Source organism: Monomorium pharaonis, chromosome 1 (assembly GCF_013373865.1).
Source record: "Monomorium pharaonis isolate MP-MQ-018 chromosome 1, ASM1337386v2, whole genome shotgun sequence".
Lineage (NCBI taxonomy): Eukaryota > Metazoa > Arthropoda > Insecta > Hymenoptera > Formicidae > Monomorium > Monomorium pharaonis.
Window position 1 is genome coordinate 16,556,777 of NC_050467.1, and position 23,249 is coordinate 16,580,025.

At 32.3% G+C, this 23,249-nt stretch overlaps 1 protein-coding gene across 1 annotated transcript in view; it reads left to right on the forward strand.

The window, feature by feature from the left end:
* The window catches only part of LOC105833926 (suppressor of lurcher protein 1), a gene marked incomplete at its 5' end in the record, with an annotated part of 356,824 nt that overhangs the window by 57,693 nt on the left and 275,882 nt on the right, over positions 1-23,249 (forward strand). Inside the window, one exon of the mRNA XM_028192272.2 lies at positions 10,727-10,793. Coding sequence (XP_028048073.2) covers positions 10,727-10,793 — 67 coding nt within the window. The remainder of the gene's footprint in view (positions 1-10,726; positions 10,794-23,249) is intronic.

The window sequence follows — 23,249 nt, forward strand, 5'->3', positions numbered from 1 at the left end:
GATAAAAGGATAGACAAATTGTAAACCGCATACCATCATATTATAGAATTGAATATATCCATTGAAAAAATAGCTGTATAATAATAATAATAATTTTTGTATTCTATTAACCATAAAAATAGATTTAATACAAAATTTTTACTCGTAAATTATAACTACATTTTTTAGCATTTTAGAGGTAGTGCAAAACCGAATAGATTATATAATTATTTATGAAATTTTTTCTTATCTAAATACCTTCCTTATGTTTCTTTTCCTTTATTTTCGTTATCGTCCTCCCAGCTCGGCAATTAACGCGGACCACTTCGAGAGATACGATACTGCTACCTGCATTTTAGCTTCGTTAGAAACTAAAAGTCCTGATTGGCGTAGTTATCCGTAATTATTTTTTTCTTATTCAGTTTCCATTAATTTCGTCGCTGAACGATCGCATTGGTTACTTTGAACGTTTCCGTTCTCGATTTTACTTGCCGTTGCTCTCTCTTCATTCTTATTATTACTTTTCGATCTTTCTCTATTTTTAATGCTGTATTATTTATTTCGGCAGTTTTCTCTCGTTAAACTCATTTAGTACTCTTTGGAATAAAAGTTGTCGTATATACAGCTTAACTGACTCGCTATTTTTCGAAATAACTGTAAAAATGCGGACATTAACCATTCATCAAAGATTCATCAATTATTCGATGTTTTCTGTCATGATGGCAAGGATAGTGCATCTTGTTAGTTTCTGCGCTGTTGCCGTGTGATACTTTCCAAGTTTCGGTACGGAAAATATATCATTTCCGCAGATAAGCCCACAGATTTTCGTATTTTTGTTTCATCAAGTCGAGTTCAGTGCATCGGTACCTATGTGCACACATATATTTATCTTTATCTCGATATATTTTCGCACTTGTATATTTTATGAGTAATATAAACAGGAGCAAAGAAATAATAAGTTTACATAATATTAATTCTAGGGCGTGAAGTGATATCAAATTTACCGAAAGAGGAATTTAATTTATAACGTGCGAATCTTTTTGTTAGGTTCAATAAGGCTCTGTTTGTGAGTTGCAACGTGTGATTTTCGAATATTTTCGTTTCTCATTATCCGGATTAGTAAATAAGATTGATCACTGCGTGCTCGGTCTACGCATGATTCTAGCGGATCGTATATTCAGGAAGCAATCGCGTAGAATTGTCGCTCGCTGCGTGTATGTATCTGTCAGCCGCAGCAAAGTTTTGCCCACGTGGATGCATGCGACTACTGCGAATGATGGTGGTGGGTGGTAGTCATTGTCGTTCTTACTTTATGATTTAGCGTCGTCGCGGCAGAGTTTATGATTGCTCTCTCGTGCCGAAATGGAGCCATATATATTTACAGCAGAGAAATCGCATCAGTCACAGACTCATAACGGTACGATCTAAATCAGCGTAATACATATGTCCAATGAATTACACCATTGTTAAGATATTTAGACATATTTTGAATTCTTAATGAATTAAACAAGCTTAATAATGCGCTATCCTGCTTTTCTACGCTTCTGTAAAACTTTGATCAGTCTAATTCTTACATATAAAAGTTCTAAACTTTAATATAAACTATATGACAGGGAACTACATATCTCGAATATCATGTTATATATCTTAATATTAACTTTGCGTTAGAACATTATAAACTCTTTTAATTAATTAAGGAACTTCCTAGGAGTCAAAGTTTTCTTTAGCTCATAAGATCATTTGTATTTTTTTTAAACTTTATTTTTAACGCCTTTTACCAGTTGAGAAGTAACACATAGCAGGATTCTATTCGAATGGGAGCTAAAAAGAGTTTTCGCTCATTTCTCTCGTTCCATTGCTACTATTTAGGGTGCCTGTTGTTGCGGCTGGTTGGCCGCAGGGATGCTGCTACTATGTCTCCGTTGCACCACTGCAATGTGCTATCTGAATTTCTTGTGCGCGCAAGGTCGTAGTAGAGAGCCAGACAGGTTGTGAACGGACGCGAATGTTGGCCCAGCTTTCTGTAGGACAGGAACTTTCGCGTGGAAGAGCGGTAAACTTTAGCGACTCATCTGTCTACAGGGTGCAATCCGTCGTACATAGTACATATCTAGCTGTCTGTTTAAATTGCTGCTTCGTGTAGGAATGATTCGTCGTCGTGCAAACGTGTAAAGCAGTCGGGAATCGCATTAACGCTTCGCTCTGAGCCGTATTTCGTTTACGCATTTAACATACGATAGTGAGATATTGTTAAAGATCTTGCAATTCTGACTCATGTCTAATCAAATACACTTCACTTGATTCTTATCCTTATTCTTATCAGTTAATAGTTTAATTAAATTATAACTTAAATGTAAATTGTTTTTAATAAGACCTTTTTTAAATTAACTTTCATGCATCGATTATTTCAAATATAAAAATTTAAAAGCATTTTTTGTCAAATAACTGTAGGGACATTTCTTCTTACATTTCCTTCAAATTGGAATAAATTATTTTCACTTATTATATAATAATTATAAATAATATATAACAAAATAAAAATTTTTCACAATTTTTACATTAGATAAAATAAAATACGCAATTTAAATTTTAAAGTGAGAAAACTCGTAAAGCTCTGGTCCAAAATTCCTGATTGCCTACAAGAAAAAGTATGAAACACAACTCGAAGTTTCAAATACTTGTTATCAAATTTAATCGGAAACTTTGGTATTATCAGTCCCCAAGAGTAAATATTTTTGGTGCTTGCATTCGTCGCGAGGGTATATTTACTGCCCCTATTCTATAGTTCCGGCGCTGATGTTCTTTGTACTCTTCGTTCTTGTTTAACCATGTCACGCGCAACAGATTCGTGTTTCCGAACAAGTTCAAAGCTTTCCCGGGTTTCGCATTACCAACGAAGTATGTAGCTTTTGTATGCGTATTGCGCGTCGTTCCATGGGCAACATTCCATGAGCAAAGGTGACACAACCGATATCACGGATATTTACTTACATCGAATACTTACGATACTGATAATATAGGGAAACGGAATCGCAATCACTATTACAAATGATAAGCTAAAAATGTTTTAACTATATGTACTTACAATAGTCATACAGAATCATTTAACTCTCATAAATAAATATTCATAAACATTATGTGTGTTATATTATATTTGAATAATGAAAAATTATGAAGCAAATGTATAAATTATTTGCAAATAATGCCACATCTATATATATTAAATACGATGTCTGTATGTCTGTATATCTGCAAATTACTTCGTCATTTGTGGTTCGATTCTCTTGCAACTAGTCTCAAAATTTTCCAAATTTTACGAGAATGGCGGACATGCAGGGTTTGGATTTTTCTATATACAGGATGTTTCATAAATGAAGGGCGTATTCTTAGATAAGATGGTTCTTTTTAAGATGGACCCTTCCAAAAAAAATAGGCGGGAACCCGCCCCAAGCGCGGGCAAAAAAGCTAGTTTGATAACACTCAACAACAATATGTAATAATGTGCTGATATAATATTTTGTTAAAATTAGAAAGATAAACAGCCATTTTTTTATAATACTGGTATAATACTGGTTTATGGAAAATAATCAAATAATATGATATTTATGAAAATGTGTTATTTGGTAGTTTTTAAGAAACTTTGTTTCTGTAAATAAAAATATCTACTTTAATTAAGTTGTAAAAAATTAAAAAAGTAAAAAAAAATGCTTATTTAAAAAAAGAAAAGAATTTTGTTTTATCTGTTAACAGTAATTTTTAGTAATCATTTTTTGAAAGTATTATTTATATTATAAAGAATAAAATAATTTTAATATAAAACATGTTTTTATATCTTCAATAGTTTATATTTAACATATCACGTCTAATAGATCTATTTAACATGTATATAAGAATTTATTAAAACAAAAATTTTCCAATTTTCTAAATCTTTCTTTTAAGAAATGTCTTTATTTTTAAGAATGTTAAACATAGACGTGATATGTTAAATATAAACTATTGAAGATATAAAAACATGTTTTATATTATAAAATTATCTTTATTTATCCATATAAATAATACTTTTTAAGAAATACTTATTAAAATAATTATTAAAAATTACTTTCTTTTTTTTTCTCTCAATTGTATTTAAAAAATAACAATGTTTAAATCTTTTTTGAAAATATTACCTACATGGATAAATAAAACTAATTTTATTATAAAAAACTTTTGCGCTTAAAATATTTTGTATTTTAAATAATTTTTGAGATATAACAAAAAAATTAAAACTTTATATAGGAATAATTTCATCTTTAAAACAATTTTTTGGCAGCAACTGATATTTTCTAAATTCATTAATTTATGTAATCTGTAAGTATGTATTCAAAATTTCATTGAAAATAGAATATAAAACTTTACAAAATTTCTTTGTCAGTAAAAACTTGTTTGCTAGAGCTCATTATTACATTAAAATATCAGGAAGTGTAACTAAGAAATATGGTTATCTCTATCCGAAGACGACAGGTCTATGCCAAGTTTTAGTATCGGGTTCTTTCTTCTTCTGCGTAAGCCAAAACAGCGCGATATGTTTATTGGCATACGTCCACTATAGAACACGTAAAAAAACAAGATGCAATATTTCTACTTACTTGACATGTTGTATCATTTTCCATTTTGCCCGGCACGAAACTCTATGTTTATGAGAAGCTGGTTCTATTTAACGTTCATGTACGTGACGAGTTATATGGGAGATATCTACATGGGGGTTCTGACACGGTAAGCCATGCAATGTGTCAACGAAAATAGTTTCCACCAGTTACATACAATGTAACCCTGAAAGTTGATGCACAAGATAGCAATTCAGAGTGATTTCTTGACACTTCTTTGTCAGACGTGTGAGTTATTGCGTATTTGACGTTGCCCGCGAATGTCCTTTTTAGTTTCATCAGTTTCTTCGTATATTTTATAAAAACAAAAATAATATCTATTCCATTCCATCTTTATTTTTATATATTTTAATTTTACGCGTAAAATTTAAAAAAAAACATGGAAAGATAGCTTTTGATTGTGTCTGGAAACAATGTCTCTTATATCTCATAGTTCTCTCTTACATACATATTTATTTTATTCAAGTAATAAAAAATAAATAAAGATAAGTTTTCAATTGCACAACAATCGATTGGTTAAGTTGATCATGTATCTTTTTAAAGTATCTTTATTCAAATTTTTTACAAAAGAGGAATTTAATAAATATGTCAGATTAAACAGTTTATATGCTTGGTGATGTCGACTGCCTGTATGATGATGTATATTCTTATATACTACATAATGTATAATATATAAATTATTTGTGCGTGTATATTTACTTTTTTATAGTATGTTGATAAAATTTTAATAAAATAAAATAATAGGTAAATACTAAAAATTATGGTCAATAAAAACACAGTCAAACGTTAAATTTAAAATTGTTTAAACGTACATAAGTATAATTATCTTATTAGTCTTCCTGAGATTTTATTTTAAGTAAAAAAAGCAAAAGATTAATTCTAAAATATTTAATTTAGATAATACTACTATGTCCTTTTTTATTTGGGCATTAATTATAGCGCTGACTCATTGTTTGTTTCATCTCATTATTATTGATAGAATTTATCAGAAGTCTAGATATTTATTAATTTACAGAGAAGAGAAGGGAATAATAAACCACTATTTTGTTTTATTTAAATAATTTAGTAAATATTTATATGGGATAATTCTTGATAATAAGCAGAAATTCTTAAATATACATAATGACTATAATTAACTTATATAAACGGAGAGAACTTTCTCTTAAAAATTACTCTCAAAATCGTAATATTGCGAGACAACCTTGAGTAAACCTCGAAAAATTTTACTATACTTTTAACAAAATTCACTAAAATTATAATAAAATGTGGCAAAATTTTAATAAATTTTGTTAAAAGTATAGTAAAATGTAAAATTCTTTGAGGTTCACGTTGTGAACCTCACAATTATTACGATTTTAAGGGTAATTTTTAAGAGAAAATTCTCTTCGTGTAAAAGAGGGAAACTGCGATTATGGAATCTGTAGAGAAATAAAAAACACTAGCAACAAATATTTTTAAAATTATTTATTTTTATTTCTAAAGGATAAAAATAAACATTCTTTCACGGATTTTGCACATCAGTATTACAAAAGTATCAGGATCTTGCACATCAGTATTATAGAAAAACATCAATAATATATGTAAAAAAAATTTTATGTTTTGCGATTTTGCGCATTAAAATAGAAGTATTATAAACGTATTATAACAAATATATTACCTACTAAATAAAATAAAAGTATAATCAAATATTACATTTAAAAGGATTGAATTTTAGACTCGCCATACTCGCAAGTAGCCTATAATGCAGGTAATATAACTTTACACGTCAAATGCACATTAGAGGATTTTTTTATGTTGACGTTTCATGCTTATTTTCAACGTCACGTAACGGAAAAAAGATACTAATTTGTCATTTTTAGTCACGTAACGTCTTTTGACATTAAAAATGAGCGTAAAGTATCAACATGAAAAGGTACCTTAACGTCAAACATTAAATTCAATTACGTCATTTGAATGCTGTATTCAAGCCCTTCAAGTAGTAAGTTCTATAGTTAAAAAATTATTATACAACATATTTCTTAAAATGACATAAACAATACACACAACTTTTGGCTATTTGAAATATTAAAATAAAACTTTTATGACGCACAATAGATATTCATAACCAGTTTTAAACGTCGTGTTATAAACGTTTAAACTGTATGTAAAGAAGTAATTTATACGATTATTCCCAAAGTTCAACAAAAAGTAAGTATACAAAATATCTTGAATTCTATAATACCAGATCTAATTCATAATCACCTTCTCTCTTCTACATATTGAAAAAGGATTTATATATAGTTAGATAAGAACCTTTTAAAATATTGCATTTGCCAAAATAAAATAAGACGTGTATTTATTGTACTAATGAGATAAATTATTTTTCAGATATATTTCTCATAATATGATGAGAACAGCTTGCTTCTCAAACGATTTTTAGCAAATAATACGATTTTACGGCATCGTTAAAGCAAATATTAAATTGATACGCCTGACGTAATAACGTTTGTAACATACATATGTAAATGTTATTACAGCTGGTATTGCGCTAGCTTAAATGTATTATATGTTAAATTCTAATTTCTAAAAAAAACATTAACATTTAAACGTCATTTATTGACGTATGTTTCATTAAACTCTATTCATATGTTTATAGCTAAAAAAGAGTTACAAGTTATAAAATTAAAAGTTATGAATTAAAATTGTTATATAGAAAGACGTAACGCAAACGCAGTATTATCTTTAATATTAAAGTTGGTAAACTATTTTAAATAAGAAAACTTTTTAAGGAATTAAACAACATCTCCATTGTAAACTTACTTGAATATAAGTAAAACGTTAGTCACGAGAAAATTAGAAAAATTTATGAGTTAAGATTTACTCATCAATATCACTCTATCCAACAAATCAAGCTGATTGCGCAATGAATACAATTATCGATGCACTTTTGACCTGTGCGACCTTTCGGCCCAATGCGACCTTTTGTGCCTATATTTCGTATCTCCCACAAATCGTTCATCGATGCGGATATCAAGTTGCTATTTATTATGTCGACTTATTCTTTTCACTTCGAAAAGTCTAATGTCTTAAATTATTGTGTCTCAAATTTATTTTCAATTACATAAAAAACACGATTTTGAAGATTATTTGTTTATGTTGTGCTTGACAAGTATTGTCGATCCGTGATATGTATATAAACTGGTTCAAGCGGAACATTTGACACATTTCATTTACATATCGACATAAAGACATCGTATTGTGGGCTTCAAAATGCATAATGATATTCAAACAACGAATACAAATAGCAGGTATTGACTATATTTTGTATCGTGCGAGCCTGAATTTCTCATTTACATGTCAATATGCTTTTTTACCATTCACTTTATTAACTTTATTCGGCTCGCGTACTCTCTGTTGCGTATTTATGTAGTATGTACAATACATTCAATCCGCGGAAAAAATATTAAAATTTATGGATCTGATAAATTTTTTATATAGAAAAATCACGAGGAAAAAAAAATAATACTAAAAAATAATATTAATATTTTGCTATATACAATACAAAATTAAATAAATAAAAAATGTAAAAATTAATGAAAGCATTTATTATTCGCTGTTTGCAGCCGTTGCAATTTGAAAATTCCGTACGACTGATAATTGGAACGAAATCGTTTGATGCGTAGTATCATCGCGAATGGATCGGTCTTTTTACGCGTCGGACGCATCAGAGAGTCAGTCGAAGTGGAGAGGCGAAGTGCATCCTCGCAAAAATTCACTACGACTTCTTGTTGCTCTCACGGTTGCCTTTGTATTGAGTGCTCGTGCGTGCGAACTCACGGCGAGTGCATGCACAACGGCATATGCACACGCTGAGTTCATTTGTTATCGGCACAATGGACAGTAGAGGATTGCCTTACTCTCCATATACATATATTCACCATATGTAGAGCTTCGTGTTTCTCGCACAGGGAATATGCGTTTCTCATATCTGCGATATACTTACTCTGACGTAATAAGCATCACGTTAATCACGTTAAACCGCGCAGATTATTTTCCATTATATATATCCTACAAACATCCGTGCATACGTACGTGGGATGATAAATATTAATTTAAAAATTTTAATATCCCTGAAATGAATAAAACGGAATACATTACGTACTTTTAACAAATTACTTAAAAGGGCATGTCCAAATATTTATTGAATAAAGGATGGACTTCTTCAGCCGCGTCATACAGCATAGAGGAAAATTACTAATGCTGACATAGCCTTCCCACGACACCCTCTTATTTCTCGAAAACTAAGGGCGGGTTTATCAATGCTCAGCTAAGTTAAATTTGACTAATAGTTAAATACTAACTGTAAGCTATGTGTTTATCAAAGCGGAATAACTAACAGTTACGCATAAACTGTTGGTTAAAGTGTTTGTTACAAACACTTTAACCAACAGTTTATGCGTAACTGTTAGTTATTCCGCTTTGATAAACACATAGCTTACAGTTAGTATTTAACTATTAGTCAAATTTAACTTAGCTGAGCATTGATAAACCCGCCCTAAATGTTGCACTGTATATTAATATATTATCTGACTATAGATTTTTATTAAAGAAATAAAAATCTATAGTTCTTACATTTAAGGCTCTTTCTTGTACAAAATCTACTAAAAATAAATTTAATCTAACTTTTATATGTAGTCGCACTACATGTCGCGTTTTGCAGAACAGCATAAGGTATTTGTATAATCGACAAGAAAGTTTTACATTGAAGTAAAAGAGACTTCTAAGAATTCTCATATACATTGTGTTTGTTATTTCGCGTGTAAGTCCCGGGTGTTATAGATCCACGGGCGACGCGATTCGAGGCACTGGCCTCTGTTTGATTATAACGAAGACGAGCGTGGATGGTGGTGCAGATAATTAAATAAAAACTGTGTTATCGTGCAACTATCTTGAAATTTTATTAAAATCTGAGTTCAAGATAGGTCGGGCGGAGGTTCGTAACGAGTCGACGTCTTTTACAGGAGTGCTTGTGGTGCGAATCCTCGAGCAGGATCGCACTTGATCAGATGTACAAGTGGAGGTGACGGGATTTCCCGAAATCTCCCGAATTCAAGTTAAGTCGGGTTCGTTTTAAACTAAACTGAGATAAACACGCGGCGTGTCCGTGTACGTCATCTGTTAGAACCGTGTGTTTTTACTCAACGCGTCAATATATATATAATTTTGTTTAAAGCAATACGAAACGCATTGATTTGTAAATATTTTGTATAAATAATTTAGTTTAAAAAAAGAGAAGAAAAATGTAGCCTGCCTATTAATTTTGGAACTCAATTCTTCAGACTGTGTTGCGAAATTTAATTATTATAAAATATGAAACAGTATCATAAATGCAGTATTATGAAAAAACTGTTCATATTTCATATTTTGTTCCAATTAAAGTTTTATAATTTATTACAATAAAAACTACTATTTTAACTAACAAAAGGCATTTTTTAGTTTGTACTTATATATTTTCATAGTTTTTATTCTTAGCTTTCGTTAAAGAAACATATATAATCCAAAAACAAAATGGTATTGGTCAGTATTGGTGATTTCTTTATATCTCAAGTGATTATTATCGATAAAAGCGATTACAATGCACAATTAAAGATCTTACTTATTTTTTACAAGAGGTCTCTACGCTCTATAAATTAGCAAGTCTAAATTTAAATATAAAGCCCTGGGTTAATTTTGTCTTAAAGAGAATTTACGAAATCACCGTTTATTTTAAACTAAAAACATTTGTAATTTTTAAGACAGATTTTATGTCTTCTTAATCAAAATTTGCGCATTAATTATTGACGTAAATAGAGTATTTGTTAACTATTTATTTCCTTAAATTTTCAAAACGACTAGAACGCTTTAATTTTCAATGATAACTATCTCCTAGTAATTGAGGCTGTTATTAAGCTTTCATTAAAGAAGAATCAAATTTCAAATTCACCAAAGTATTCGCAATATTGAAAGAGAATGCAATTATAATTTTAATTACGGACAGATTTTCTGAACTTTTCATGAGGCTGCTATAATATTCGTTGGAAGCAATATGTGGTTATAAATGTTTCACGTGTTAATTCTGATTTCAGATGCAGAGAGCAGTGCTGCTGCTCTGTTGGCTACCGCTCCTCAACCACTGCCACGCCGTAAATCCAGGTAAATATCGATCTACAGTATTTCTAAAAACGGTGACATCGTCGAGCGTATATTGCAAATAGGTGTTATGCGTAGTGTTACCAGCTGTGAAATCTCGCGGATTCGCGCGCAAAGGAGACGCTGGATTTTATTATTCCGGATAGACGATTCCTTCTCCGACACGCTTCGGCGAAACGGATTACTGTTAACGCGAACCGATATTGCATACGTCGGTTTAAGGATCCGTTATCGTGCGAACGTAAGCCGCATTTACGTGGCGCATCGGGCTTAACGTATAGCCGGATGTTAGGTGCCCGAACGCATTAGTATCCAGGCAACGTGTCCGACAAAAACAATGCCCCTGTTACCACGAGCCGCCGGCTTCGGTAGCCAGCTAGCCAGTTCTGTTGGCGAAGTCAGGAATTGCAAGCATACACGCGTCCCGCTTGTTCCCTCGTGTACATTACACGAGATATGGTAATCATTGATAACACTCATAGACATATGATTATCACAGATGGAAGTAAAAGAGTTAGATGTAGAACGAAGTAAAATTAAAAGAAACAAAGAAGTCATTTATTTCTCGAAACTTATAATTGAGCAATTTATTTTTTATTTCATTTTTTCTTTAATCTATATAATATTTAAAAGATAAATTACATTTTGTGTGTATATATATATATATATATACATACACACATAAAAAATATATATATAAATATACACTGGCGCAAAGAAAACGAGACAAAAATTTTGACCGAATTTTTAGGCAAATTAAATTTAAAGTGATGCAACTTTACGAAAAATCACCCAAATTACATGTCCTTTTTTTTTAAATTAAAGGCCAAAGACTCTACTTTGAGAATCCCTAGGCGAAAGTTTGATTTAATTGTTAAGTGTGAACCTTTTGTATCGCATGAAAACCAAACATGTTTTTTTTAACTGAAAAAAGTAAAAGTTTGTTATCATTTTTCACAAGTTTCTCGTTCAAATCTTGCTAATATTAATCCAGATTCTTAAAGTTATTTCTTTTCTAAGCAATTAAAAAAAACATGTCAATATGATATTTTTTGTTGATTATACGTATTGTATATATACACATATATATGTAAATACGTGTGAAAGTATGATTACGATGATCATACATCCTTTATTGTAAAGTATAATTTTTTATTTTAACTGTCCTTTAAATATATTTTTTTTTTTTTTTAACTTAATTTTATCTTTTATTTATGTAAAATTATTTTTATGGAAACAATCGCCAAATTTAGTTTTATGGAATATAATTTGTTTTATCTTTTGTTGTGATCCTTTAAATAAAATTATTCAGAGTAAGTCCCTTTTTATTTTTTTATTGTTTCAATCCTATTTAAAATTTAAACGGAGGTTTTGTTCCAACACAGTTTAAAATCAGTTTTAGTTTTACTGTCAGAAAACTATCAGAAAACTACCTCATTGTATTTCGTTTTGACATTAAAGAAAACTTTATAATGCGCAAAGACGCTTTGACAGTTACAAACTGGTTTGCAACGTGTAGAAACAAATCCCTAAAATTTTCAAGTTTGTTCTTTATTTTCTCTAAAAAATTTAATCACCGTACCGTAAAAAATAATTGTACTGTTATATTGCAGTTGCATCAAGCATTGCCTGATTACGGAGGTTTTATCTACGTGTGAGGCGAGCTATATTGAATTTTTTACACGATTTCATTAGTCGTAGAACTTATTTCATTAAAACTCGTTATAATACCGAACTCGCATATCTTGTCGTAACCAGCATGCGTTTTATACAAAGTCAATGAGCGATTGTAAAAGTCCATACACGAACGCTGGTACTGTTCGAAATAATACCATGTGTCGCAGCTACAATGTTACTGTATACACGTATAGTATATTTGCATTTTTCTCGCGTGGCGAGTAGACGCACATAGAGCGAAAGGTTTACAAAAAAAGACAGCGTTTAGTTATATCTAATGTACTACGTCATATAACGTCAAATGCAGACGCTGAATTATATTCAACTTGATGGATCGTTTAGTGCGACTAGTATTCATTGCTTTAGTCGGCAACTTTGAACCTGATTCATAAATCAAACATCAATACAGTGCAAAATGGTTTTTCAAGCTAAAGTTTAGCACGATAATCGTATTCTCAATTTATACATTTATGATATACATAAATATAATAATAGTATTCCTGGAAATTTTGCCTCCCTTATTTGTCACAAGTTTTGGATTTATAAAACTTTTGTTATTACCTTTGAAAACAACTAGTGCTACTCTCCAAATCTCGCGCGCGCATAGAATGAAACGTCTAAGAGGAAAAATGTAATTTGTGTAATTCTGGATTTATTACTTTACGAGACTTAAAAAGTAAGAAGAGCGCAATTATTAACAAACACGAGTGTACACACTATAAACTTTATTCTCCACAGAGAGAGAGACTCCGTGGGAATTTGAAGAGCCTCGATTTACTACTGCCACAAAACACGACTGATAAAATACAACGTCCTTTGATAGATAATACCTAGCTGTCAACAACTTCTTTTTAGGCAGAGGAGAAAGCCGATTCCTTCAGTTTATCCTGTGCAAAAGCCAAAGTCGAAGAATTGTCCTCAAATCTCCACGGTGTCTGCAAAGGGTTAAGATAAGAAATTTAAATACGATAATAAAAAAAGTTTCGTAATTATGATTATATATTCTAAACAGACAAAGTACATTCATACCAAGTCAAGTAGGTGTGAGACTCTCGGGTGCAATTTTTTTGACAATAAAAAGAGGAATAACGAGGTTAGTTATACGCGTCGCACAACCGACCAATGTTATGTGGCGAGTGTATCACATTTAATTTGGTTGAGCGTGCGGAGCGTGCAGGATATTCATTGCTTCGGTCAGCATCATTGAGCCCGTTACGCAGGTACGTGTGCATCGCACATGCGGTTAACAGTACGGAACAAACGACTCTCTTTGCTCTCTCTCTCTCTCTCTCTCTCTCTCTCTCCCTCTTCGCTTCCATCTTTGTTTTATAACACGTTTTCGCATGTATCTGTCGCTCACGCGCGTGCAGTGGAAATATTTCGATGGTTTTAACTTGTCAACGTCTAGCAGCGTTCGAGTTCATCGAGCAGAATTGCTGAAAATTCCGTCGTTAGCTGGAACACGCGAGCGATACGTTAATTTCTCACTCTCGTTCGCTACTATGTAACGTTCTCGTCGTCACGTCCGAGCGCTTCGGATATCACGCTGTACATACTCATGGTAGCACAAGTTTAGATCTAATCAATTCGGTCGTCACGCGCCGGAGAATAATTTTGCACAGTTTCCGCAGGAATAGCCGGAGAAATCCCCGTTGTAGCTGCAGGGCAAAAGTTCACTATTACGATCTTAGACCCCTGGTTAGAATATGCTCGCTTTCGGCTTACCGGAAGTTTAATAATACGGCTCGCGGAAAGCGGCAAAACTTCGACCCAGTCTATATCTCTCGGTCGGATTTGCTCGCGTATACTCGTGTTACACAAGCAAATACACCGATCTAAGAGTAATATTCATTAAAGGTCCGGCATTGCGAGGAGTACTTGTGAATTCTGGCCGCGTTAAAGCGTATATTTAAGTTGTAATCGTCGTAATTACAAACTTTTCTGAGTTTATCTTTCCGAGTTTCGGGGTGCGGAAGCGCTTACGCTCTAGATTTTCCGTATGATTTGAAAGTGGAAACTCGCGGGGATGATTCTCAACTAGGCGAGCAATTAATGCAAATTTCGATTTTCAAATTTCTCGTTGTTTCTAAACAGCTGGTATTTTCCTTTAAAAACTTTACTGGCATGGCAAAACAGATAATAGATATAATCGTCTTGGGATTATAAATTTCCACCGGATTGTGTTTGCGCTCTACGTGCAAAATGTATATACGTTCGATTCGGATACCGTAAGTACGGTACGGCGAGTAAAACAGATGTTAACTGCATTTACATAAGCCGCATTCTCGGTCGAATGTGCGAAACGGCAAAAACAGTTTGCTGAAAAGGTAGGTCTTATTTCGAGCTTGTAAATCGTACAACTTGGAAATAGCCTCTCCGCCCCTCTCCGATTTCCGGATAACGTGCAAACGCGCAGGCGACACTGGTACACTTTTAACTGCCTTTCCCAGAAACGCCAGCACCGCAAGCACCGTAACTCAATCGTATGTAAATTGCCAGCGGTGTAATCTCGTAAAGCGGCTTAATGTTACGACGAAAGTTTCGCAACATGCCGTCGGAGAGGGGAGAGGGGAGAGGGAAGTGGATAGGGGAAGAGGTGTCCAAAACTCGCGATATAAATTGACGTAATTCTTTATCCGAGGTAACACCTGGAACGTAAGGTCAATACCTTTCAATTGATCTGGACTATACTTCTTAACCTTATCCGGTCGACTGCTTTCGGACCTATCGATCCTATCAAGTGGAAACTACGAGACCCGAAACCAGGACCGATTCGATCAATTGGCAATAGTGCGGTTTCATTGCGGACTGCTACTCCGATTGTTTGATGACCTCATGTTGTTACCTAAGTTACAACAAACTTTATCTGGCTTCCGAGTAGTAATTTCGATGCCAACTTGAAGTTATCTCTTGTGTCTGTCATTCTGAAAGACACCACGATCATGGCTTGGACATGCTGCAAAGTAACATAGAAATACGTAGACATTTATTATATGATTATTCAAAATTCCACAAAATATATAAGAGAACTATGATCCTCTGTTTACATTATGTACAATAACTTGATAATCAATATTTTTAATTGAAAACTTGACATTTTTATTCGCTAATATGTCGTACAATCGATTCTAGACTCAAAATTACAAAATATCTAATATAATACTTAAAATATCATGTATGAAAATATGACACTGTGTAATAGAAATTCGAAAAAAAAACTGAGGTGGTAATGTAGAAATCCCTTCCTTCAGAATGGGTTTTTAATTAAAAATTGATTTTATTTTAAAAAATATATCTTAATTACATGTAACGTAAATTATAGGTTAGCAGAGCTGAAATCAACAAATAACTATTTCGATATGAAAAAAAGACCATTGAAACATCAGCATGCTTATATTAACAAAATCCTTTGCAAAATAAAATAAATACGTATTTGTATAATTCAAAATATGTATATGAATAAAATATAAATAGCAAACAGAAAATATACTCGAGTGTGCATTCGTATAATAATATGTCCAAGTTTTAAAAAAATGAAGAAGAATGTGTAATGTAATTAGAAATATACTTCAAAAAAGTTTCAAAAGTAAAAATACCTCGAACAGGTTTCAAAAATAAAAATATCTTGTACAAATATATTGGTTTATTGTTTATTAACATATTAATGCCGTTGCATAACTGCAGATTACTGAACAAATAATTTATAAGTAATTACTGAGACTTCTTACCTAATAACAAAAACATTAGTGACGATAATACTTACAAAGATCACAATATATCACCTTCTCTTCTAAATAATTATATTGAGTTTGTAAAGTAACGATTTATTAAACTTATCCTTAATCACTTATTTCATTCTTTTTTTTTCATAAATATTTTAACCTTTTCTTTATTTTATCCGTTTGCTAAGTGAATTTTGAAATAATTTTATAAGTTTTTTATTTAGTAAAAAGTAAAAAAGCCTGATATACGATTACAATAATAAAAAGACGCGTGACGGTCAAAGAAATAGGTAAAGCTTCGATGAAATATACCAGCTGACTTTCCCATTCGTAAGCCGGAGGCGAGTAAAGCGCAAAGTAATAACGCGCGAGATTCGGGCATACCAGATTTATCGCGGCAACACACACCACTGACGTGACGGGAACGGTAACGAGGCTCAACGACAGCTGGTGCACGGCCCACTTCTCGCGAGTGAGAATACGTCCAGTTTCTATACATACACAACGAATATGCGATAACCCAAACTTTTATCGGCAAAAAAGATTCTCATTTACACTCTTCAAGAAATATCGTCGCGCTTCTTTTGATGGATTCTCTTGAAGCACAAATAAACCGTTATTTTATTCTTTTGTAGCTTAGAAACTAAACTGAAGAATATCCACCCTATATTTTGCCCCAAATTTCCACCGCAGATTGACAACCTGCTATCGATGAGTAACGTCAAAGAGACACTCGATGAAACAGTCAGTCTGTACGACAAATGGAGCGGTCGTTATAAAATCCTGCATACAAAAAAAAAAAAGAAAATGGGAATACATGTTTCGAGGCAGGACCCTACAGCTATTCTACATGGCCATCTCGCAATCCTCAGCGAATATCTGTCACTGCGGAAATTCAATTTCAGGGATCACCGCAGTGACAAGATTAATAGTCGGCTGTTCCGCAACTAAGTTGCGAAAAAATGAATTATTAACGAAAAAGGAGAAACGGACCGATACGCTGCGTAATGACTATGGAAAGTCGATACTCAAAATGAGTTACTCATTCTCCTACCATTCTCGTCTTTGCGATATAATTCTCATTATATCCCACGAATTTATATTGTTATAGTTGCATCTCGCAAGATATAACATTTTTCACGGTTGTGCTTGCAATTCGTAGTTCTGTAAAAGACAGATTAAATTGTATCAATAAAATCTATGCCTCTTTTAATAATTTTAGCACAAATAAACTCTTTTGATTAACGATAAAAGAAAAACTTTAGATAAAATGTATTTAGGTATCGTGTTTACTGTGTAAATAACAATATGAGGAGAAGACATAAAGGTATCATATAATAATAATTTGCATTTGTGCCATTTTGCCAAACAAATACCGGAAACTAGTTCTCGTGCTTTTTCGAGAGAACAGCTTCATTCTTCAAAAACTCACGCAATCTTCCGTATGACTGAAAAAGATGAACGAGGCGTTAGGATGCAGCACTGAAATTCCGTGAAAATTACAAACTTTATCCCGACTTTCGTGCAGTCAACATTACCTTTAAAAATACTACAAAGATAAAATACATGACGTGAAATGATTGCTAATGTTTTTCTTTTTTTTTTACTCGCGAATATTGTTTTTGCTCATCGATACTTTACTGATACATTTGATGTCTTTCAATATCTCTTGCAAAAGCTTTGCTACGTACATATAAAGCATGCATTGATGCCCATGAATAAAGGCGGCGCGGTATTGATGAGATTCCGCTTGGCTGAACAGGTAAAGAAGGCTTCGCTACTTTCTGGTATTGCAATAGCCTTCGCGGTTGGAACGAGGTTTCGTATAGCAAATCGAAGAATAGGCGGAAGAGAAGTTAGACGAATGCAATGCAGTATAAAGGTAAAGAAAAGTTGCAGAGACTTAACGACAAACTTGTTCGAGTGTCTTGCTGCATCTTGCCTTACCTAAGACGGAATTCCGCTTATATCATCAAACGTGACATTTTTACAAGTTTCGTCATAGCGTTTCTTTGAATAACACTTTGGTACGTGTACCGAAACGAAGTATCGTTGAGATTCAACTCACCCGAATAAGCAAAGGGCCTCGGTTGCTATCGCGGCTTCTAAGGACCGTCTCTCCGGACTTGAGATTACGCCATCGAGGTCCCGCATGACGCATAAATGCGAATGCTTTGGAGATTGGAAAAACCTTACAGTAAACCAGGAAGTAAATGTAGCAATCTATCTCTACGTTTTTCTCTTATATGCGCTGTGCAATTTAACAAGAAAACGAACGTACGTATTTTTCCCGCATTTTTAAAATTTTTTTACGGAATTAAATACATTTCTTTCGGGCTTGGGAATGAAAATCTTCTGCATAAAATAGTTTACGCAAAAAGAGATACGCGCAACATTCCAGTTAGCTGAGCGGATAAATACGGTTGGTTCCTCGCATTGCTTTGGGAATCATCGCTGTTTGAAACACATTTGCGAAATTATCGTGGTATTCCTTCTTGATAAAGAATATTTTCACGAAAAGAAATTTCCATTTCAGTAAAATTTGTGCTTGGAGTATATTTTTGTATTAAATAATTCACATTAACTACTCATTGTATTATAGACATGAATTAACGCGACACTGCTCTTAGCTTTGATTCAAATGGACGAGGGCTATACGAGAGTTAACATTGTAGCTTTGCAGACCGTCAATGTGATATCGACGGGACAGGGGTTTTGTCACGGTAAGCTGTCATTAGCGGTTGGGTAGATCACGAATGACACTGTAACCAGTTTAGACGAGAGCGTGCTTGGGCGTTGATAATTATCCGGTTGTACGTTAGGCAAATCAGCTGCTTTTAACGGACATCTCTTACACATATGGTATGTTGATGCGCGCACGAAATCAGTCAATACCAGCCCTTTGTACAATCGGAAACTTGGCAGATACACGTCAGTCGGTCAGGCTATGATATCTTGCTCCCAGCGATAGGTGATCTTATGCATCATTAAAACCTTTATCAAATCGCGCGATAATTGATCCTTTTTATCTGCATATAGAAAAATAATAATTTTACAGTTAAAAGTCAAAATATCCAATGTATTTTTTCTTCTTTCAAGAAACAGTTATCTTTATGCTAAACAAAATTTATTGAAAAATATAACAACTTGACAGTTTCATGAAATGTAAACCGTTCATAATTTTCATTAAAAAGATAGACAAATTTGGTTATTCTGATTCTGGCCACTGGAAAAAATCCGGTTATGTTAATTGGAAATATGGTAGATTATGTCCAGTATGTCTGTGTGTTCGAAAATGAATGCATTAGAATTTTTATAACAATTACCAGATTCTTGAATTAACTTTTGTACGAAATTAAAAACTGCACCTCTCATGGTTTCGTCTTTGGATCCAATTTTGGAGATTTGCAAGAGAAATTATATTATTAAAATATTAGTAAAAAATTTTATATTTCTGCGTCTTTTATTTTATTTTGTGTGGTTTTTTTACGTGAATTAAAACATCATCGTGTCTGATGCCATATACTAAATATAATACTATACCAGAAATTTAAAAATTGTAAATCTCATAATAAACAGAAAATGTTACTTAAATCCTTATAGCTATCATACCTACATTCGGGTTGCATATCAAAATATTTAATTGTAATAATAAAAAATGCTGTTAATTTCCAACAAAATTTGCTTAACTAAATGTAATTTAACTATGATTGTTTTTCTTTTCGTGTAACATAAGAAATATTTTCTGTATAGTAGTTTAAAAATGTACTTACTACGAATTAAAAAAAAGGTTTATTTCTATATATTTAAGAAAAGAATTTATACTCTTTCAAGAATATTATAAAACTTATTAAAAAGAGGGGATAGACGGAAAGAGAGAGAGAGAGAGAGAGAATTGGGAGGAGAGAAAGAGTGGAGAGAGAGATACAAGTTTGTTATCCATAAAATTCAACCAATCATGTCATAAACAAGAGTTCTTCGGACATACATAATAAACATAATTAACAATTTACTAAAGAAGGAAAAAAGATTGCGGTTATGGAACTTATAAGATATAGAACACTACCAACAAATATCCTCAAAATTATTTTTATTTCTAAATGATAAAAATTAACAAACTTTGCACATCAGTATCTAAAAAATATTATACATGGTATCACAGAAAAGTGTCAAAAATATACTTAAAAAACCTTAACTTTGCGCATTATAAAAGTATTATAACGTATCAGCTAATAAGTAAAATAAAAGTATAACTAAATTACATGAGAAGGGATTATGGGACTTAGTCTCGACACTTGCAAGTGATCCATGAGCCTAAACGCAGGCAATATAACTTTACACGTCAAATGTATGCATATATTACGTCAAACATTAAATTTAATTAGCTCATTTAAAGGCATATTCAAGCTTTTCAAGTTACATTAAAGTTAAAGAATTAATACCCGACATATTTCTCAAAATAACAGGTGCTTTCTACACACATGTATTTTATAAATATATCTACATATATTTTTATATATCTTTATACTTATGCCATAAGACGGTGTTACTAAGGTGATTATTATTAATATTATAATCACTTTTATTATGATAGAGTATATTTCATATATGTATAAAATTATTAAAAATAACATGAAAGCGTGCGAACCATTAACAATGACTATTTTTTTGTATATACAAAAAGTATTGCAATATATTGTATTGGAGAAGTTTGAGACAAATAAAATCACGTTCGATATGTGCATAGTGCATATTATACCGGCAATTTGTTTCCTAATGTCTTCACATTTTGCGGTAACATAAAAAAAATATTCTTTTAGTAGTAGCGTCTATATTTTTTTTTCATTGCATGTACTATCTGGCTAGTTATCAAGCAGAGTTTCCAGCAAAACTACCGTCACGCGCATTGTCCTGTTTTTTTTTTTGCGATTTGTATCTGTATGCAACTGTAAAATATAATTTTCCTGTTATATTATACTATTCTAGAAAAGCGGCATTTTCGTATTTATTTCTCTGATAAATTGCTGGTATCTTTCATGCAGATAGCAAATGCATGCAAAGCTTGCGATTAAGCAAAATAATTGTATCTCATTTAAAAATATTGAGTACTGGATATAAAATTAAGTTATCTACAAATGAAAAAGGAAATTGTGTATGCAATGTGTCTTATTGTGTGCTACAATCAAAAAATGTCTCAAAGTTGTATCGATATATGTATACGCAAAAGATAAAAATATTTGCATAGATATTCAACTCTATCGAATTAAAGTCTTTTGTCGAAGAATCGTAACTGGTCTCGTGGGAATATAGAAGGTAGAATGGAACATCTGAAGGAGCATATAAAATCTAAATAATATCCACGATGCTCGATATTAAAATATCAGTTTCCAATATTGTATAATAAATTACTTCCGGTTTGCGTGTCAATAAGATATTTTTTTCTTCCTTTAACCCTACATACATTTAGAATAAATTATTATTTGATGCAAATGTAACATTTCTCCTCTCCGAAAGTGCGCTTAGCGTAGCGTCGGCACAAGCTTCGCATACTGTAATATGAAAGTTGTATAGTCTTTTCTGCATTATGCAGGTGAATCTCATTATACAGCCAACTCGTTCACTGCCGTCTATTCAACAAGCCGGTCAGAGATCTTTGCTTCTAATATTTATGCGAAAAATTCTCATTATCTGTTTTTCTTTCGGAAGACTTTTAACAATTATTTTTATATAATTTCGATAAAAAAAAAAGGTTCATAGATATCTTTTCCTTCATCTCATGTATCTAGAAATGAACTATCAAGGCAATCATGAAAACAAAGATAAGAATGCTCTCATCGATATAATATATTCAAATATCGAGTTTACATGCACCAAGACTGCCATAGGTGTATTCTCGGTATGAAATCGTGCACCTGATATCGGAGCGATTCACTTAATGTAGTTACATTACAGTCATGTCGCTCTACTAAGTTACCAAGACTAGAATTTCGTATGTTACTAGCAGTATGCGCGGCATACAAATTACCACCTTTACTTTTAAATGAAGACGGCCACATTCAAAACATTTGTTTCATTACGTGAGTCTCTTTCTCTCTGTCTCTCTCATTTTGTTCGTCCTAATAATCTGTCCTTTACATCAGAAGAACTGCAAATGAAAGTTCCACAAGTGTTCGCGTAGTTCGTCGTTTGCAGTTTGCAGTACAAGCTCGGTTAAAGTTTTGTCACTTCGAGATAATTGTTAATACTCCACAATAATAGAAATTGCGTTTAATTGCAAAGAGATGCGTCTTAACTTTGATAATACTAATTGGCAGCTTTATTTATCAGCAAGTTGTTGTTCATACATTTCTTAATTTTAATATTAACTTTTATTAATTTATTCAAGTATTGGAAACCACTTGTGGTTTTGATATTTATTTGTTTTTCAGCTCTCTTTCTATTCGGTCATAGAAATCTGCTGATCTATTTGGTTTTAGGACAATAAATATTTAAGAAAAGCCATAAAAGTATCAGATAACTTTAAATTGCATTTAACGTTAATAAATTTATACAATGTATTTCAAATTAATATTACTTTTAGATAAAATAATCATTTTGCTCAGATATCTTTCAGATATTTTCTCGTTAAAACAGTTAATATTATCTAATTCGCTGAACATTAACGCGTAATTAATTTTATAATTTTTAACCAAAACGTTAAAATTTGTCTATCTCGATGCGATGATTATCAAATGGCACAACGATTCATTATAATTTCAACATGCAATCTATTTTGAAATAATTTAGTAGTCTCGAAATTAAACAAATATCTCGACGAATATATATCAACGAAAAGGGATCTACATCGGTTTGCTGATATCCAACACACGGAGTAACCGAAAGTCACGTTTATTCTGCGAAACGCGTAACCAGTAACAGTCTATTTATTCGCACGATGCAGCTTCGTGTAATTGATACATGGTTCAGTTTGGCCTGACCGTGTTGCTGCATTTCGATTCTCACAAAAAGAGAAAAGTATTGTTGTAACGGCGATAATACGGCAGTGTATCATGTCTGTGAC